General features: G+C 44.1%; 1 protein-coding gene across 1 annotated transcript in view; it reads right to left on the bottom strand.

Annotated features, from left to right (window-relative positions):
* Positions 1–17,525, bottom strand: part of LOC308140576 (putative cytochrome P450 120) — a gene marked incomplete at its 5' end in the record, with an annotated part of 30,241 nt that overhangs the window by 4,645 nt on the left and 8,071 nt on the right. Inside the window, 2 exons of the mRNA XM_080510412.1 lie at positions 999–1,086; positions 7,108–7,235. Coding sequence (XP_080366538.1) covers positions 999–1,086; positions 7,108–7,235 — 216 coding nt within the window. The remainder of the gene's footprint in view (positions 1–998; positions 1,087–7,107; positions 7,236–17,525) is intronic.

The following is a 17,525-nucleotide window of genomic DNA, read 5'->3' as shown; positions in this document are numbered from 1 at the left end:
CATAAAGCTCCTTCTGAGTGCGATCGCCACCTTGCTTTTTCCCCGAGAAGACATTCCGGTATGAAGCAGAAAATAGATGTAAACAAACAGAGACGAGTTAAAGGTTTGCAGACACGAAGGAGGGAAACTGAACGTTCACTCCACACAGTGGGAAGATACAAAAATACCAAGCGGTAAATACTCGCAGGCCTTCAGCGCAGTGTGGGCGCCGAGGACAAGAAGAGGAGAAACGGGTGGGCTGGCCGTCGTCAGGCCGGCAACCGACACCTGGGACACACCTCCTACCTTCTCTGTGCAGAGCAGCTGCACGTTCACCAGCTTTGCCGTCACACTTTGTGCTGCACAATGATTGTTGAGCAGCTTTACACAGACAAATCCCGACAAAGGATTATAGGAATTAAACCATAGAGCAAATTCACAAGTGGAACAATTACAAGCTCGACACGTGCAAAAAATTTGACATAAATCAACTGGTAAATGCAAACTGCTGCACCTCAGTATAGTTCCTTAACCCTGAACATACGCGGAGACATAGCAAGAGAACTGGCATTCAGCTATAACAAGGAAACAGCAGAAATGCTGAAAATCATGTAGTTTTCATGTTGGGCCACTAGTGGGTGCGGTTTGTTTATGCAATGAAGCCATACACACACACACACACATATGCATAAAAAAACAATACACTATAAACATTAACAATGGCAAGTACACAGACGTACACAGTGCTGTGCCGTCTGTTTATATTGTCCGATGAATTATTATCGTATAATCCACAAACACGAGTCAGGAATGCAACGTTGACACGTTTTCATTCATGCAGAGTTTCTTCGTGTGTGTTTGATTGGTCAGACGCTGCAAACTCCGCCCCTTTCAGGTGAACATGCACACGTAGGTTATATTGCGGGTTCGATTCTCCATCTCTCCCCGTTCACGTGTGGAAGTGTCCTCGAGCGAGAGGGTGTCACAAGCAAGTGAGTCGGTGTTACAAGCAAACTGACCTTGAGGAAGATGTCGGTAAGTTTCACTCCAATACAGTTTCTGGGCCCGTTACCAAACGAACACAGGAAATGTTCCTGGCCGGCGTTTCTGCACAAGCAAAAACAAAAACAAAAACACTGAAATGTGACGTGTCAGAGAAATGAGAGATGCAGGAATCAATATCTGGAAAGCTGTGACAGCTCGAAGAACGTTACGCTGTAGTAATTGTTTGCTTCTGGTAATTTGCTGGAATGATTTTTCCACAAATCAGCGCTCTGAAACAGCCCCCTCTCATGCTGTGGAGCAGATTATTGACGACTTCATGCCTGCTGTCACAAACACAATCGTCAAAGGAGATGAAGTTATCTGCAAACGCATCATAAGTTATGACATGCCATGCTGAAGACATGATGAGGGAATCACACGCTAAAGGTTTACGGCACACTATTCTCCTAATTCTACATTTATTAAAGTGTTAGGAACAAAACATTTTGCCAGCGTTGTTTCATTCTCTGTCCTTCATTTGAATTGTGCACAATGACTTGAGGATTAACTCAATTGGACCCAGTTGACATGGGCTCGGTTCGCACAAAGGTCAAGAAGCACAAGGCAAGATAACAAAAACATCAAGGTCGCTGTGGGCATATACGAGTTAGACATTGATTTTAATGGATTAGTAATTGAATAAAAGAGGGAACTCCTTTCACCCAAAAACCATACATTTCATGAAACATGATAGCTATAAAAGATTTTTGCATTTCATTCTACCTTGTGGGTTTCAAACATTCAATGACAAAACATTAAAAATGACACAGTGTCACAAGAGAAAATGCTTCTCTTCACAAAAACGCTGTGTTTTTATCATTTCCTGTATTAAATGTCCTGGAAGAAAAAGCTCCAGGACTCTGGACTGAAGGGAACAAGCCTTGCTGTCCTCAACAAGACAACGTGTACATGAGTCAGAGCCCCGGCTTGTTGTTCTCCGTCGTACCTGCTTCAACTCTCCAACATGAAGCCTCTAAAAATACACTCAAAATAAAAAAGATATTTGTTGTTTCCACTTGTCAGTCCGGAGGCTGCTGATGCAGGCCCTCTCTCCTCTCATGCCTAATGCATCCTGCCTTCCTGAAACCTGAACTCTGATTAAAGGCAAACAGGAAGCATTAGCGGTGTGCGTCGTCCGAGGCCGGCGTGTCGGATGGTGTCTGCGAGAACGGAGACGTTTAGCGGTCTCGCTCGCATCCGTCTAATGGTTTGATGTACTATTAGTCCATCCTGAAGCAGTGCAACGTGCGGCGCGCTACGCCGTCCTGTCACGACTCCCGCAGAGAGGGAAGTCTCACCGAGAAGACCGACGCGGATGTGCTGAGTGGATGGGAAGTGAGTCTGGAACCTATAATGTAACATACTGTATGATTAATTTCTCTACAGTCCCGGTTAATGTGAGAGCAGACGGCAGGTAATCTATCAGATTAGTTCAAATAGAGCGGGTTCTTAAAAAAAAAACTTGGGCCGTCGTGAAAGTTCACCCATCTTCTACCTGCACTTCATCCAATTAAGGGTTGAAAAAGAAAATCTTTCCACACTGATAATAGGCGAAAGGAAAGGATGTGCTCCGAGACTGGTCGCCATTCATTCATACAGCCACATGACTAACGCAGCTAATCTATCATAGATATGTATTAATGCTACTTACAGGTGGCGACAAGGACTCAGGTCAGGATTCATGCAGAAGTTAGGAAGAAAGAAAAAAAGCAGGATACAGAGCGACAGCAGCTCGACATCTGTGTGCCTCTTTCCTCGTCAGAATCAGTTACTTGTATGTTATTATTGGTGTTACTACGACATCTTAATCCCAAAGGCAATGTACAGTCCTCATATTGTATCACATTGTAACGCAAACATGCAAACTGCTGCACCGCAATGCAAGGGTGTTGTTAAAAGGCATCAAATATCATCATAGTTTATAAAGACATCAGTAAAGAGCTGATTTCTGTTCAATGGTCAAAACGTAACGATCATAAAGACATTTTTAAAAAGTCAATCAATTTGAAATAAAAATTACAGAAATATCAGTATGGGCCCACATTAAATTTTTTTTTTTTTTTTTTTAAAGTAACACTTTTTTACAGACTGGAAACTCCAGTCAACGTCATTTGAGATGTTATCATATAGTGCTTTTTTTTTTTTTTTTTTAAACGAGTGCAAAAAAAACTATCGAATGACACAATGTGAAAGAGGAAGTGGTTGAAACGTTGGCCTCGTTCACGCAATCTTTTTCCAAGTGAAAACACAAAACTGTCATAGCGTTTTGTACTCGGCGCTCAGAGGCCACTGAAAACAAAACTTTTTAAAAACGCCCCGACGCTGTCACCATTTAAACGGCGGAGCACTGCTACTGCGCTTAAGCGCCGTGGTAGTAAATAGTTCTTCTGCACATGCACAAGAAAACGTCAACAACGGCGGCCTCCAGAGCGACACGACTCCCCGCCCATATACACATACGATATCAGCATCAGTGCAGTCCCGACGCTCATGCTACATCACGAGCACTAAGTGACAGCGTGTGCATTCAGACGGAGCTAAATTGAACCTACTCTCCCTCTTACGGCCAACAACGAGCGATTTTCCCTATTCTGTGGAACTCTGAACACTGAACATGTCTTTTCAGCATTGAACCGTCTTGGCTGAACAGTGGATTAGTGGTTTGGACTCTCACCTCACATGGAGAAGATCCTAGTAGAATTCCAGCTTCTCTGTGGCGTTTGCATGTTCTTCCTATATGTGTGTGTGTGGTTTCCCCCCCCCCCCCCAGGTTGTCTAACTTCCTCCCACGAACACAAGCAATCAACAACAAACAGATCTGCTGCCGACTTCTGTGTCACTTCCAAGAATCCAAGAATAGGTTGATTGAGGTAAACACAGAGCAGTTTTAGTACGTTTCCCTCCACAACTAAAAAAAATCCAACACATGACAGTATTTTCTGTTGACAGAAAAAGGAAACTCCCCTGGTTCTCACATTCATCGGGAAGTGGCGACAAAATCGGCTGCAGCAGCGAAGATGTCTATCTCTGCTTAGTAGCGTTTCCGATTCATTTATCTCGGGCCGGAGCCTGTGTGGGCGTCCGGCTGATAGGACGTTAACTCGCCAGCTTCTCTTTTTGCTTCCGACCCTAAAAGCGCACACACACACACACACACACACACACACACACACACACACACACACACACACACACACACACACACACACACACACACACACACACACACACACACACACACACACACACACACACACACACACACACACACACACACGGCAGTACGCACGGAGGTACGCACACACACACTCGCGGACAGTATTGCACTGGAGTATCGCACTAAAGCTCGCAAACAGATGAAACTGTGGCGAATGTAGGTGGGCTTGTTATGTAACAGGACTGCAGTCATTAAACTAAACAGCCAGGTGGCGAGAGAAAGGAGCCGGCAACTATCGAGGCAGACAGGAAGGCGGTCTGCAGCGAGACTGACAGATGGAGAAGCAGGTAGGAGGAAGGATGATAAAGAGGGCAAGGTTAAAGGAGATATAGAGAACGTACGTACAGGAAGGCATTTATAGATGGACAGATATTTATTCATCCTGTGGGAAATTTACTGGTCCGAGGAGCAGTTAAGATCAATCAAACATAAGCGGTTAAACCCGCCCCACGCGCACACACACACACGCACACACACGCGCACACACGATCACCTCGCAGCAGAAAGAAATACACGTGGCAGGTGGTTTAAATTTGCCCTACAAGGTTGATTCACTCGAGATAAACTGCAGGTCATGATAAAAAGACACGCCATGACTTCATCATTTTGGACAACAACAACAACAACAAAAAAAAGAGAAAAATATAAACTTTGACTGCCTAGAAAGCTTCTAAGAAATTATCTCTTATTGTTCCCAGGCTGAAATAGATTTTACCGACAGTCAGAAAATGACCAGATCCACCCTCTCACAGCTCATGATCTTATAATCTATCCCATAATAATGTTATCAATTATGACATATTTGATGTAATCAGGCAGGAATTTTTTCCTCTGACTCATTTTTGAGTCCCGTGTTCAATGTACACACACACATAAAGCAGACAGGGAATCCCCATTGGTAAAATCCAGTTACCATGGCAGCAGCTATACCTGTTAATTCATACATTTCCTTCTCTGGTGGCTCCACACACACACTCCTGCACGTTGAAAACACCTCCTGTTACAGATGTTATTAAGCATGGCATCTTGTGATTATTGTTGTTCACAGTTATAATAGCAATGATCTTATTTATGAGGGGAATCAGACTGATGTAGCAGAAATCTGTGAATCCTATCACCTCCCAACTCACCATATCATTCTTTTTATTTTTGCATAAGTACATATCGCAAATCTGCACATATTTGGCACAAAATTATACTTTAGTAATGAAGCTGATCAAAATGAATATATATATTTTTTTATTGGCATGAAAAATTCCTCTTTGTAAGTATCAATCATTGTTTTCCAGCTGGAAAAATTAAAAAGTCAGTGTACGTGAGTGTCTGTAAATCTTTTGCTTTCATTTATTCAATCTGTCAAATTCAATCAGAGATTTTTCATTTTAGAGGAATCGCAGAGTTTGTACTGAAGAGAGAAATAGAAAAAAAAGAAAAACAGGATCTTCTGTGACTCATTTCTCTGCCTCCCATCAGACACCAAAGGGGGAGACATGGGAGAGGAAGCAGCCCCCCCCCGTGCGCACACACACACACACACACACACACACACACACACACACACACACACACACACACACACACACACACACACACACACACACACACACACACACACACACACACACACACACACACACACACACACACACACACACACACACACACACACAGAGGCAGGTGACCGGTTGCCATGGCAGCAGCTACCTACATACATACATACATTCATAGATTTACCTACCTCTGAGCCCCCCGCCGCTCTCTCTCTCTCTCTCTCTCTCTCTCTCTCTCTTTTCTTCCACCGGGTGAACGAGCATGAATGAGAATAAACAGGTGAATGGAGGAAGGGCATGAATAGGAAAATGGCAGACTAACAGCATGAATGAGTGAAGAAGATGGATCAGATAACATTATGGGGTACATCGAAAAACAGTGGGTCTCAGGCTCGAGAATCTGATATTGAATTGAGTTGTGGGGGTTTATAAAAAAGGAATGTAATTTATTTGTGTGAGATATTGAGAATATAATTCTAATTCTATGTATTCAAACAAACAATTGCAATGTCAGCTAAAATCAGGAAATGGAAACTGTGTGTATATATATATATGACTTCCAATCCAAAAAAATCTAACAGATTTTGCAGCTTTTGTCATTTTATTAGTGTGACGCTTAATTCTGCTGTAGCGGAAATCACCTGTGAAAACGATACTTTGTGGAAATGCTTGGGCTTCATCTCCTTGTAGATGGTGGAAGCACTGCTTCTGTTACTATAGTGGACAATTCATCGAGATATATGCAAGTCGGGCAACAATAACAATTCACTTGCATTAATTTGTAGCTTGTTAGATATTTCATTTAAAAAAAACACAAGAAAATTCTCTGAGTATTGGTACAGTTTCAGGCTAAAGACATTTGCTTTGGGTTTGGTTTCAACATGAACGGCTGGAATTCAGATGGAGAAGATTAGGATATTAAATCTCAGCGATTCTGGAGCAGAAACATTGAAATAAACCGTGTGACACTTTTAATATCAACTTTCCTAACAGTCAGAGACACACGGTGTCTGGGACTTCTTCCATCACTTTCTTTTGGTTCTATTCAATTCAGATGGTTCCGTTGAATGCATATCTTCCCCCTTCATACGCCTGGTGTATCTGTCCAGATGTGCTCAGTCTGATCAGAATATAAATTCAAATAATGAAGCTTGGTGGTGTGTGTTGATGGAGGATCTCCTCCGTTTCCTCTTCCCCATGCTTCGGCCTGGATGCCTGATCTAACTCCGCCGTGAGTGTGAACACACTCTGGAGAGGCGGGAGGCTCAAAGCTATTTCTGCAAAGAGGTGTAAAGGAAACGTCCCCTGAATCCTCACCTTCCGCTCCATCTCTCCGGCAGGAAGGCGTCGGGCTGCTGAAACACCTCGGGGTCCCGGTGGACGGCGTGGCTGATATAGACCGCGCCGTAGCCTTTCGGGACGTGAAACCCTGCGAGGGTGCAGTCCTGCAGCAACACACACACACACACACAATCACACGTCACATGAGTGTGTCTGATGTCTAAACCTAACTCAAAGGAAAGTCACGGGTCACTGTATTATTTTCAAGTACGCCGTGGTATTCCCTCCGTTTTATTGAAAAGTGACATTTTTAATTCACGTTGTGGTACCAGATGCTCAGAAGACGGGGTTTAGGTGAGTAGGTTCAGGCACCGTTTACACGACAACGTGAAAACGGGGGAGGTCTGTTTACACGAACACGTTCCTCAGAGTCTCCGAAAATGCAACTTTTTGAAAACGTTCCCACTGCATCTTTGCAGCAACAGCGATAAAATGCTACTTTTTTTTTTAAATGCCGCTATTGCCCACGCACACCACGGCTGTCGAAAAACAGTTCTTCTGCACATGCTCAGTAGATGGACAACAACAACAATGTTCGTCTCCAGAGTGTCATGACTCACACTCCATGCTCTCCTGCGACTCGGTAGTTTGACAGTCTGTGCTTACAAATGTCCGTCTACTTGCCATTGTTAATGTTTATAATGTATTATTCTCTGCATGTGTGTGGTTTCATCACAAATATAAACAACAGCACCAACTTGTGGCCATACTTTAACCCTAACCCTAACTACATTGATTTCCATTGATTGTATGACCTCTAGAGGTCGTCATTAATCAGATGCTTGTCTCTGTGACTTGACTTCAAATAAATGAAATAATTAAAGGAAATAAATGTTTATAGCGTATTGTTCTCAACGTGCGCACACGTATGTGTGTGTGTGTGTGTGTGTGTGTGTGTGTGTGTGTCACAAACGAGTGGCCCAACAGGAAAACTACATCGTTTTCAGAGTTTTGACTTCTGTCGTAGTCTGTGCAGAGTGTGTGTTGCCGTTTGTCCACATCAACAGGATCAACATAGAATGATGCTATTCAGGGTTTTACAGCGACACGTTTTATACTTTTTCACCTACCTAACAGTTGCATAATGGGTTTGTTCACTGGTTGCTATGCTAACAGCTAATGACCACGGCATTATATAACGAGCAACGTGGATTTGGAAGATTTGTTTGAATTCCCAACTGCATAAGATGTCTGAAACACTGATATGAAAGAAACCCGCACTGGAGTACGTTTTTACCCCGACTGAAAAGCCAAACGATGCTTTCAATAAAAAGTTCTTTCGTCCCCGTTCCCTTCCTTTTAAGCTCTTGGTGGAACGAGGCACCTTGGGGGCAAAAAGACTCCTCGCACAATTGTTGCGCTTTTAATTCATCTATTCACAACGTCCATTAGTAGCTGCACTAATGGCCCGCTGCGCCTCCTCCCCTCCGCCGTCATTTTTCTCTCCGCCTCTCTCTGCTGGAGTGGAAAATCTTTTACAAATCTCTCCTTTTTCTCTCTTGTTGAGCGATGCCTCTGCCCTCAATGACTTCACACACGCACACACACACACATGCACACACACTGCTGCATATCTTTGTTCCACCTGAAGGAGATCCCCCCTTTTTCCACCTGATGGTGAATACTAATCACCTCTCTGACACACATCAACATCTCACTGGCTCCTTTCAGAGGAGACAAAGCACCTGCCTTGTGCTTTTCTACGTCTCACCTGAAGTTCTTAAAAGATACATTTGCCAGAGACGGGATAGCCTGTTAATAATTAACTTTTAATGTTATACCGACTATTTCTCAATCCAAATCACTGGCAATTTCCTTCAGTTATTAAAATATTCAAACGCTCTCTCCTAATCTGGTGAAAACACATGTGAGGCAATAACTGTACTATAATGGTTCCTCACCATGTTAGTAAAATCTTTAACACAGTGTTTTAACAGTCATCACTTCTTTTAGTAACACACATCTCAACTTGTTTAAATGATGGATTTTATCTACTGCATGTTTGGTCTCATTGCACCTGATATAATGCTTTTGTTAACATATCCCAATAAAAATACTGAAAATATTTTATGCTTTTCCTTAAAACTGAGGGTATTTGTTTTTACAAATATATATAAAAGGGAGAAATTAATGGTGACCAAATATCAGATTAAATAAATCAACAATTATTTGTTCGCAAATGAAAAATGCAAAAAAATGACAGAAGTTAACAAGCCTACCAAAGAAAATCCGATTATATGTCTTGTAATACCACTTTGTGCCTGAAGCTGGTGCACTGAGTTAATTGAATATTTGATATTTTCTCATTAAAATGAGAAATATAGGACTAACGGGAAATAACTTACTGTGTTTTTTTATGGCAAATAAATCTACAAAATCCCCATATATGTGAATTTTTACCAAGCACTTTTTAAAGCTTTTTTAAATTTATTTATTTATTTCAACTGCTACTGCAGTCCTGGACATGATATGTTGAACCAGAACACCAATAGGAGAAATCTCTACAGCATCATTTTCACCCTGACATGACTTATTTGAATCAGGTTTTCTGGGTATACCGATGCTAGGACAGCGTCGCGGTCCCCACGGCAACCAGCACGTTTCAATGAGAGAATGAGGCTGCAGGATAATAAACAATGCTGCTGCGCTCCATGTTCAAGCAAGAGTCACGAAACAGGACGACTCCAGAAGAAACGAGAGAGAGAAGAATCAGGCCATTCTTTTTCTGTAGTAGTTCGCATGACGAAGGCTCCTGTTAAAGGTTAACTTCTGGCCCGTGGGTGGCGAAAGATGTGTAATGCAAATTGTCTTGACTATTATGTAACGCTGTTAAAAAAAAAAAAAAAAAAAAAAAAACCCAAATCAACACATGGATTTAATCCAAAGCAGCTTTGAGAATACTGCTATTGCCGTATGTAGTCAGAATTTAAGAGCCAGGAGGCAAGTCAAACACCACATCATACATTAAAAAGGGACTTTTCTATTACATGTTTCACTTTAACTTATAAGGGTCGGAACAAAACAAGACTTTACTTTGGTTTCCAACTCTGAAGACAGTTAAGAAATCCACTTTAATGTTTAACTCAAAAGTCTCGCTTTAACTTCTGAGTAAACGGATGTTAATGGTAACAGAGCTACCAGGACGTACCGACAATGGATGAACAATTTGTCAATTTGCTGCTGCAGTTTTCTTGGTACAAAGGTGTCGATGTCGTCTGAGACGAGACGACTATAGTGTGAACGTTAAGCTGATGCCGTATGAGAGGAAGATGAGCAATATAATTCATAGTTGGTCATGAATTACTGAACTACTGTTGAGTTGATAAACTCAATAACAATTAAAACCACAAAGTAACAGCAAAATTGTCATAACTCGTCCATTGGCTCAACACTGACCCCTAATGCACAACTGTGGCACTACTCACGTTATTATTATTTTTTTTTTATTTCGAACGAAGGAACAATTAGAATTAGATAAAACAATGGAAAATAAAAATAAAATAAAAATAACTAAATAAAAACAAGCCAAAATCAAACAGTTACTACAGAAAATGACCTCAATCTCAACATAAAGCATTGTTTATTGAACCCTTGTGCAGCAAAGTACAATGAAATGTCCATTAACCTTTTCATACAAGTGATGCATTGTGCATGCTTTTAAAAACTCGCCCTGACAACATGGTTTTTAAGTCGAGTTTGATAGCAATGAGGCTCGCCGTTATGGCAGCGTCACCAATATCTCCGCTCGGGTCTCAGTGTCCTGCTGTGTCTACTACTCCTCAGAAATGTGTTTAAAAATCAATGCCTTCTTTGAAATTATTACAATTTGGATTTTCGTAAATTTCGGAGTAGAGCCCCTTGCTTATGTTTGACACCCCCTGGCCCTTTCTTTGTCGCTCCTTCCTTTCCTGAAACGCTCTACAAGCTTGTACGTCATGAAGCCGCGTCCCACCAGGGCCGCCATGAATCAACGCTGCGTTTCCTAGAAGTGTCAAAACTTTCCACTCGGCCTCACAGCACCCCCCCCCCCCCCCCCCCCCCCCCCCCCCATCGAAAACACCCACACTCCAATCCCTCCGCTGCCGTCCTTCCTTCCTTCCGGGGGGAAGCGGAGCCGATCAATCACAGAAAGGGGTCGATGCCTGTGATTGGGAGGTTACGTAAGCCGGTTTGATGAGGTCACAGTGGTCGCTGATGGGTTTATGTGGGAGGAGGCAGAGGTGCCCCGAACGCACTGCTGTCAGAATACATGGTATCCTGTTGGCTGATGTTTCTTTAATGAATGAAAATCTAAAGTTCCAACATACGCAGTGGAGAATATCAGTACAGTGTGCCATATCTGTAAAGTAGGTACACTTTCAACCAGATTGCAACAACTATACCTGTGAAAGATCACATTACAATAAGAGAGTAAATCTTTAAACAAGCTCATTGTTGCGTCGAGTGACGTTAAGCCAGCCCACATCTGGCCCCGTGGTCAGCCCACAGTGCGCACCAGGTGTTAATTTAAGGTGGAAGCAGCTTCCGGGTAGAAAGTGATCAGCTGTTGGGAGCGTGAAGAGCGGAAAAACAAAGTTGACTGCCGCGATCAAGGGATCGAACTGGTGAGCTGCACGGAGGATCACTCACCAAATAAGACTGGAGACGACTGCCGGTAAGAAGCCGATACCCTGGCTTTCCACACGGACATTTGGTGCCGACGCTGGATGTTGCGTTCGTGGGCGCTCAGAAATATGAACTTTTTAACCAACGCGCTCGTTTCACTTTAGGTGTGGACAGTGGCTGATCCAGCCTAAATGTTATTTATCTCACCGCGGTGTTGTTGTTGTTTGGGTTGTAAAGAGCTGCTACATCAATGTGTATATACAATATGTGTAATCTATTGTTAAAGAAAATGAATTATTGTGATGAATTGCACTTGAGCCGCTGAAATGCACTTTAAAGAATGTCTTGTATATTTATATTACTTCAAATCTCATAATTATATTTTATACTGCTTAATGAATTAAATATCATGATTATTTGGGTTAAATGATTAATTGAGAAATTGGTGATAACTTGACTGAAATAGTTTATTTTAAAGTAAATGTATTTAATATATTGGGTACTTGTTGAATTTACTATAGTTGTTATGCCATATTTCTGAAATATTGTTGATTGAAGTGTTTATTGTATTTTGTATAGTTACACTGGTGTTTGCTTGTTTAAGGTTTTTCACCTGCACAAATAAATGAGGAAAAGAAATTAAAAGCCTCATCATTTGGGAGTGAATCCCAGCAGAAAACCTCCAGGAGTGTGAGAGGCGTGCACAAACAACGCCAGGACTTAACAGTGAAAAACCGCTTCAAGCTGGTTGAAAAGCTACTCCCAAGACAAAGTACAGAAACTTCCGCTAAACTCCAAGATCACAGCTCATCAAAACACCATCCTACCAATGCTCCAACCAAACATAAAGAAATAAATAAAATAAAAAACTACCTACACTTCCAAAATGGCTGAGTTAAAGTCTCTGCAGCAGGTGAAAAGGGAGCGGACAACTGCCAAACAAAGATTTTCTCGATTGGCAAACTCAATCGTGAAGTCATGTCAGAAAATGTCAGCGGAAGACCTTATAGAAGCCTTCAGCAGAGTTACACAAGAAGCTGAAAAGGTAATGGAAGCAAATGATGAGTTGGAAACAACTTATGCTGAAATGGAGTCCGAAGATGTAACCGCCTCCAAAGAAGAAATAGAAATATGTGCGGACATTGAAAGGACAGTGAATGAGTGTGAGGCGAGACGCGAGGAAGTCGAGTCAATCATACAGAAAGTCCTGTGGAACAATTTTGGCTGCTCCGAGCTTTTCCTGGCATTAGAGGCAGCTGAAAGGGAAAACAAGCGCCTCTCAGCAACACAACCGAGTTTGAAGTTGGAGGTGTACGACCTTATGCTCAAGAACTTTGAAGGGCTTGTTAAGGCAGCAAAAGAATCCCTCCGCAAATGGAACCGCTGGACCCCAGATGCAGACCGGATGGACACGCAGCAGCGGTTAAGAGAATTGGAAGCTCACCTACCTGCATTGGTGTCGGAGAAGGCTGTTCTAATGCAGGCAAAGATGGAACAAGAAGAGCTAGCTGAAGCAGCTCCCCACTTCCAGGCACCTGGCATCAAATTGAGACCGACGGCGCTCCCAAAATTTGATGGGAATAAACGGAACTACTACTCCTGGAAAAAGGATTGGGAAGCACTCCAAATACAAGGAGAACGTACCGGCTCTAAGGAAGTGAGGAAGTTCCAGCTGTTGGACAGTCTTGAAGAAAAGGTGACGAGGGACCTTCGCCTGTCAACATATGGAACAGCAGATGAGATCTTCCGTGTCCTCGGGAACCGGTTTGGAAACAAAACTGCCATTGCCTTGGAAATAGTTGAAGAACTACAGCTGCTGCCACCAGTGAAAAGTCACCAATCAAGGAGGATCATTGACCTGATACAGGTAGTGGAGAAGGCTTTGCAGGACCTGAGCGAGTTGGGGAATACAGGTGCCCTGAAGAACCCACTCGTCACAAGAGCATTGGAGTGCAAGCTGCCAGAAGGCCTAAAGAAGGAATGGCTGGTTTATGCCTCTGAAGAGGAGGAGACGGCATCACTTGACGACAGGTTTGACAAGCTCCTTAAGTTTTTGAAAAGTCAGGAGAAGATTTACGAACAGCTGGAACAGTTACAGGATGATGATCCTGGCAGGCGAGAACCAAAGATCCCGGAAAAGCATGCCCGCACAAAGACCACCAAATCATCAACCCCCCAAGCTTGCGTTGTCTGTGGAGAGAGTGGTCACAGTAAAAAGTTGTACTTCTGCAAAAAATTCAAAACACTCAAAGTGGCAGAAAAGAAAGAAGCAGTAAGAAGACTTGGTGCATGTGGGAGGTGTTTGGAGGTCCACACTGACGATGAAGAGTGCAAGACCAACTTCTTGTGCACAAATGAGGGCTGCAAGGACGCTCAAATCCCAGGTCATCACTTCTACCTCTGTTTCAAGTCTGAGCGCAAAGGAGGTGAGCAGAAGTGGGGATCAAAGCCTAATCCAGCAAAAGGTGGAGGGAAAAGGTACACGGAGGCCCAAGAAGAATTCCTGACCAGGTTGCCACCCGAGTTAGCTCTGCAGTGTCGGAACGCCTTTTCCAACTCTGTGTCGAAGACATTCAGCTCAGCTGCACCTGAGCACAGTCTGCTGGCAGAAAATGGCCTCCATGAATTCCCAGTTATTATGATGATCCTGGAGGTAATCGCAAATGCCGGACAAAAGATCGGGACCTTGATAGATTTGGCATCTGACACTAATTACATTACTCATGAGGCTGCACGTGAGTTAAACCTGAGGAGCGAAGATGTGACTCTTGTAGTTCATGGTGTCGGAGGGATGCAAGCCGCAGTGGAGACAAAGCGCTATCTACTCAAGATCCGAGTCACAACCCCAAAGGGAACCTTGAGATCCCACCAGCTGGTTTGTTATGGGCTTGACAGCATTGCTGAGGTGAATCACTGCGTGTCACCCAAGAAACTGCAAAAGATATTTCCTGATGTTCCCCTCCATGAACTGGTCCGCCCCACACAAATAAAGCTCCTCATTAGTCACAAGGAAGGCCAACTTGTCCCTCAAAAAGTGCGATCCGTTGGAGATCTCGTCCTGTGGGACGGTCCCCTTGGAAAAACAGTGGGCGGCTGCCATCCAGATCTTCTTGAAGAAATAACCGTCACAGCTCATGACTCCAGGACGCATTTCGCACGCTCACTGCGGACAGCCTGTGAACCCAGGTGTGGTGGATGTCAATGCGGAAACTGTCAACCTGGGGGGAAGGAAATGACCCTTTCTGAAGAGCGCAGAGTACTGGAGCAGGATGCATATGTGGATGACATTCTTGCCTCTCACAACGACCAGAGCCAACTTGAGCAGAAAATATCCAATATTGAGCAAATGCTAAAGGCCGGAGGTTTTCACCTAAAGCCATGGATGTACTCGGGCCAAAGTGGGAGGTCAACAAGCGGAAAGGAGGAGAAGAATGAGCCCTCGATGATGGTCCTTCCGAACCAACTCTCTGAGGAGGACAATAAAGCCCTGGGTCTTGGTTATCACCCTGAAGACGACAAGCTTCACTTGATGGTAGCTGTGAACTTTTCTAAAAAGAAAAAGAAGATGAGGTTGGGAGAAAACCTTACAAAAGATGAAGTAAGGGCACAGACACCAAATCCGCTCACTCGAAGGGTGCTTCTAAGTCAAGTCTCTGGACTGTATGATCCCCTTGGTCTTGTGACTCCAGTTAAACAGAAGGGAGCCATCCTAGTGAGGAGATCCTTTCAAGAGATGAAGAGCAAGTACAGCCCATCACAGGATACGTGGGACATACCTCTATCTGACGGCCTGCGAGAAGACGCCATGAGTCTGCTTGAAGATTACGCTGAGCTCAGCCAGTTGAGATTCACCAGATCCCTGACACCACCTGACCCGAGCGGCAAGCCCTATGGCATCACCTTCTCTGACGGCAGTGAAAATTCTTATGGCGCAATGGTATATCTGCGATGGGAGTGCCTTCAAGGTGTGACTGTACGACTGGTTGAGTCTAAAGCCAAGTTGACACCATTGGATCATAAAGGCGATGCAGTTAAAGCTGAGGTCTGCGGAGCAGTTTACGCGGCCCGGCTCAAGAAGTATTTCCTGAAACACTGCAGGATTTGCGTGGAGAAATGGTACCATTTGGTTGATAGCCAGACTGTTCTGGGAGCAATACAACGAGAGAGCTATGGCTATCAAACATTTTTCGCCAATAGAATTGGAGAAATTCAAAGCAGCACAAACATCCAAGATTGGTGGTGGATCCCTGGGATGCTCAATATGGCTGACATAATCTCAAGGGGGGCACGGCCCAAAGATTTGGATGAAGGTTCAGAGTGGCAGATGGGTCCCATGTTCTTAAGCCGCCCTGAAAAAGAATGGCCGATTAAGTCTGCCAAAGATGTTGCTGCCGAAGCAAGAGAAAATATTGCACGTATCCAGAAGAAGACCTTCGTTGCTGCAGTGACTCGGGCCCAAACAAAGAAGGAACTCAAGCAGATTTCATCATCAATCCAGACGGATTTGCAAAGAACACCTGCCGGGCCCACCGCCACGAGACTGTTGGACATCAAACGGTTCAGCAATCTCACTTGCCTAATAAAGTCAGTCGCAATGGTCTGGAGGGCAGCAAAGAAGCTTCTTCGTGTCAAAGCCGAAGGGAGGTCAAAGTGGGAGGCAGTTCCGTCAGTTGGCGTTGTTACTGTAAACGAGAGGGAAGATGCCTTCCGAGACCTCTGCCTGGCAGCACAAGATGGGGTAGCCTTCCCCAGCACCACAACAAATAGGCTGGTTGTATACAAAGATGCAGCCAGTGGATTGATGATGTGTGGAGGCAGGATTCAGCACTACAAAGAAGACTGCTCCGTTGTCCCACTAATACCTTTCGATGCCTGGCTTGGGACTCTACTGGCTCGCCACAGTCATCAGAAAGGGCATGAAGGGGTCGCTGGAACTTTGCTCAGGATGCGGCAGAAAGCCTGGGTTGTGCAAGGGAGAAGGTTGGCTCAAAGAGTGGTCAACCAGTGTGTCCACTGCAGAAAGGCAAATGCTCAAGTCTGTCAGCAAGTAATGGGCGATCTACCTGTGGAAAGATCAAGACCTGCCCCTCCATTCCAGTTCACCTCCGTTGACCTGTTCGGACCATATATGGTGAGAGATGACATCAAAAAGAGAGTGTCCACAAAGGCCTGGGGAGTTGTATTCTGCTGTATGGTGAGCAGAGCCCTTCATATAGAACTGGCCAGCAGTATGTCCACAGAAAGTTTCCTCATGGCCTACCAAAGATTTGTTTCCATCAGGGGTCACCCACTCAAAGTTTGGTCAGACCCAGGGACGAACTTTATTGGTGCAAGGTCGGTACTGGAGGACTTGTATGCCTTCCTGCGAGACCAGAACACAACAAGTCTGGAGGAGTATGCTGCAGGTAATGGGACAAAGTGGACATGGAAGGTGCTACCTGCCGATTCTCCACATCGGAATGGAGCCGCTGAAGCTGCGGTACGGATGACCAAGAGGGCCCTTCAAAGTTTGGGCATGTCCAAAAATCTTAGCTTCACGGAATTTCTCACAGCACTGCATCTGGCTGCAAATCTGGCAAATGAGCGGCCTATTGATGCAAGAGTCCAGAGTCGTGAAGGCCGAATTCAGTATGTTACACCAAATACACTCCTCCTCGGACGAGCATCACAAGATGGTGATTTCAAGTCGTTTGACTTTGTCAACTATCCTTTCAAGCGCCTTCAAGAAATCCAAATCCAGGTCAACAGCTTCTGGAAAGCGTGGTGCCAACTTGCTGGACCAAACCTGT

The sequence above is a fragment of the Blennius ocellaris genome (genome assembly GCF_963422515.1).
Source record: "Blennius ocellaris genome assembly, chromosome: 15".
NCBI lineage: Eukaryota > Metazoa > Chordata > Actinopteri > Blenniiformes > Blenniidae > Blennius > Blennius ocellaris.
The sequence above is the reverse complement of the archived record's forward strand: the minus strand, read 5'-3'. Positions and strand labels throughout refer to the sequence as shown.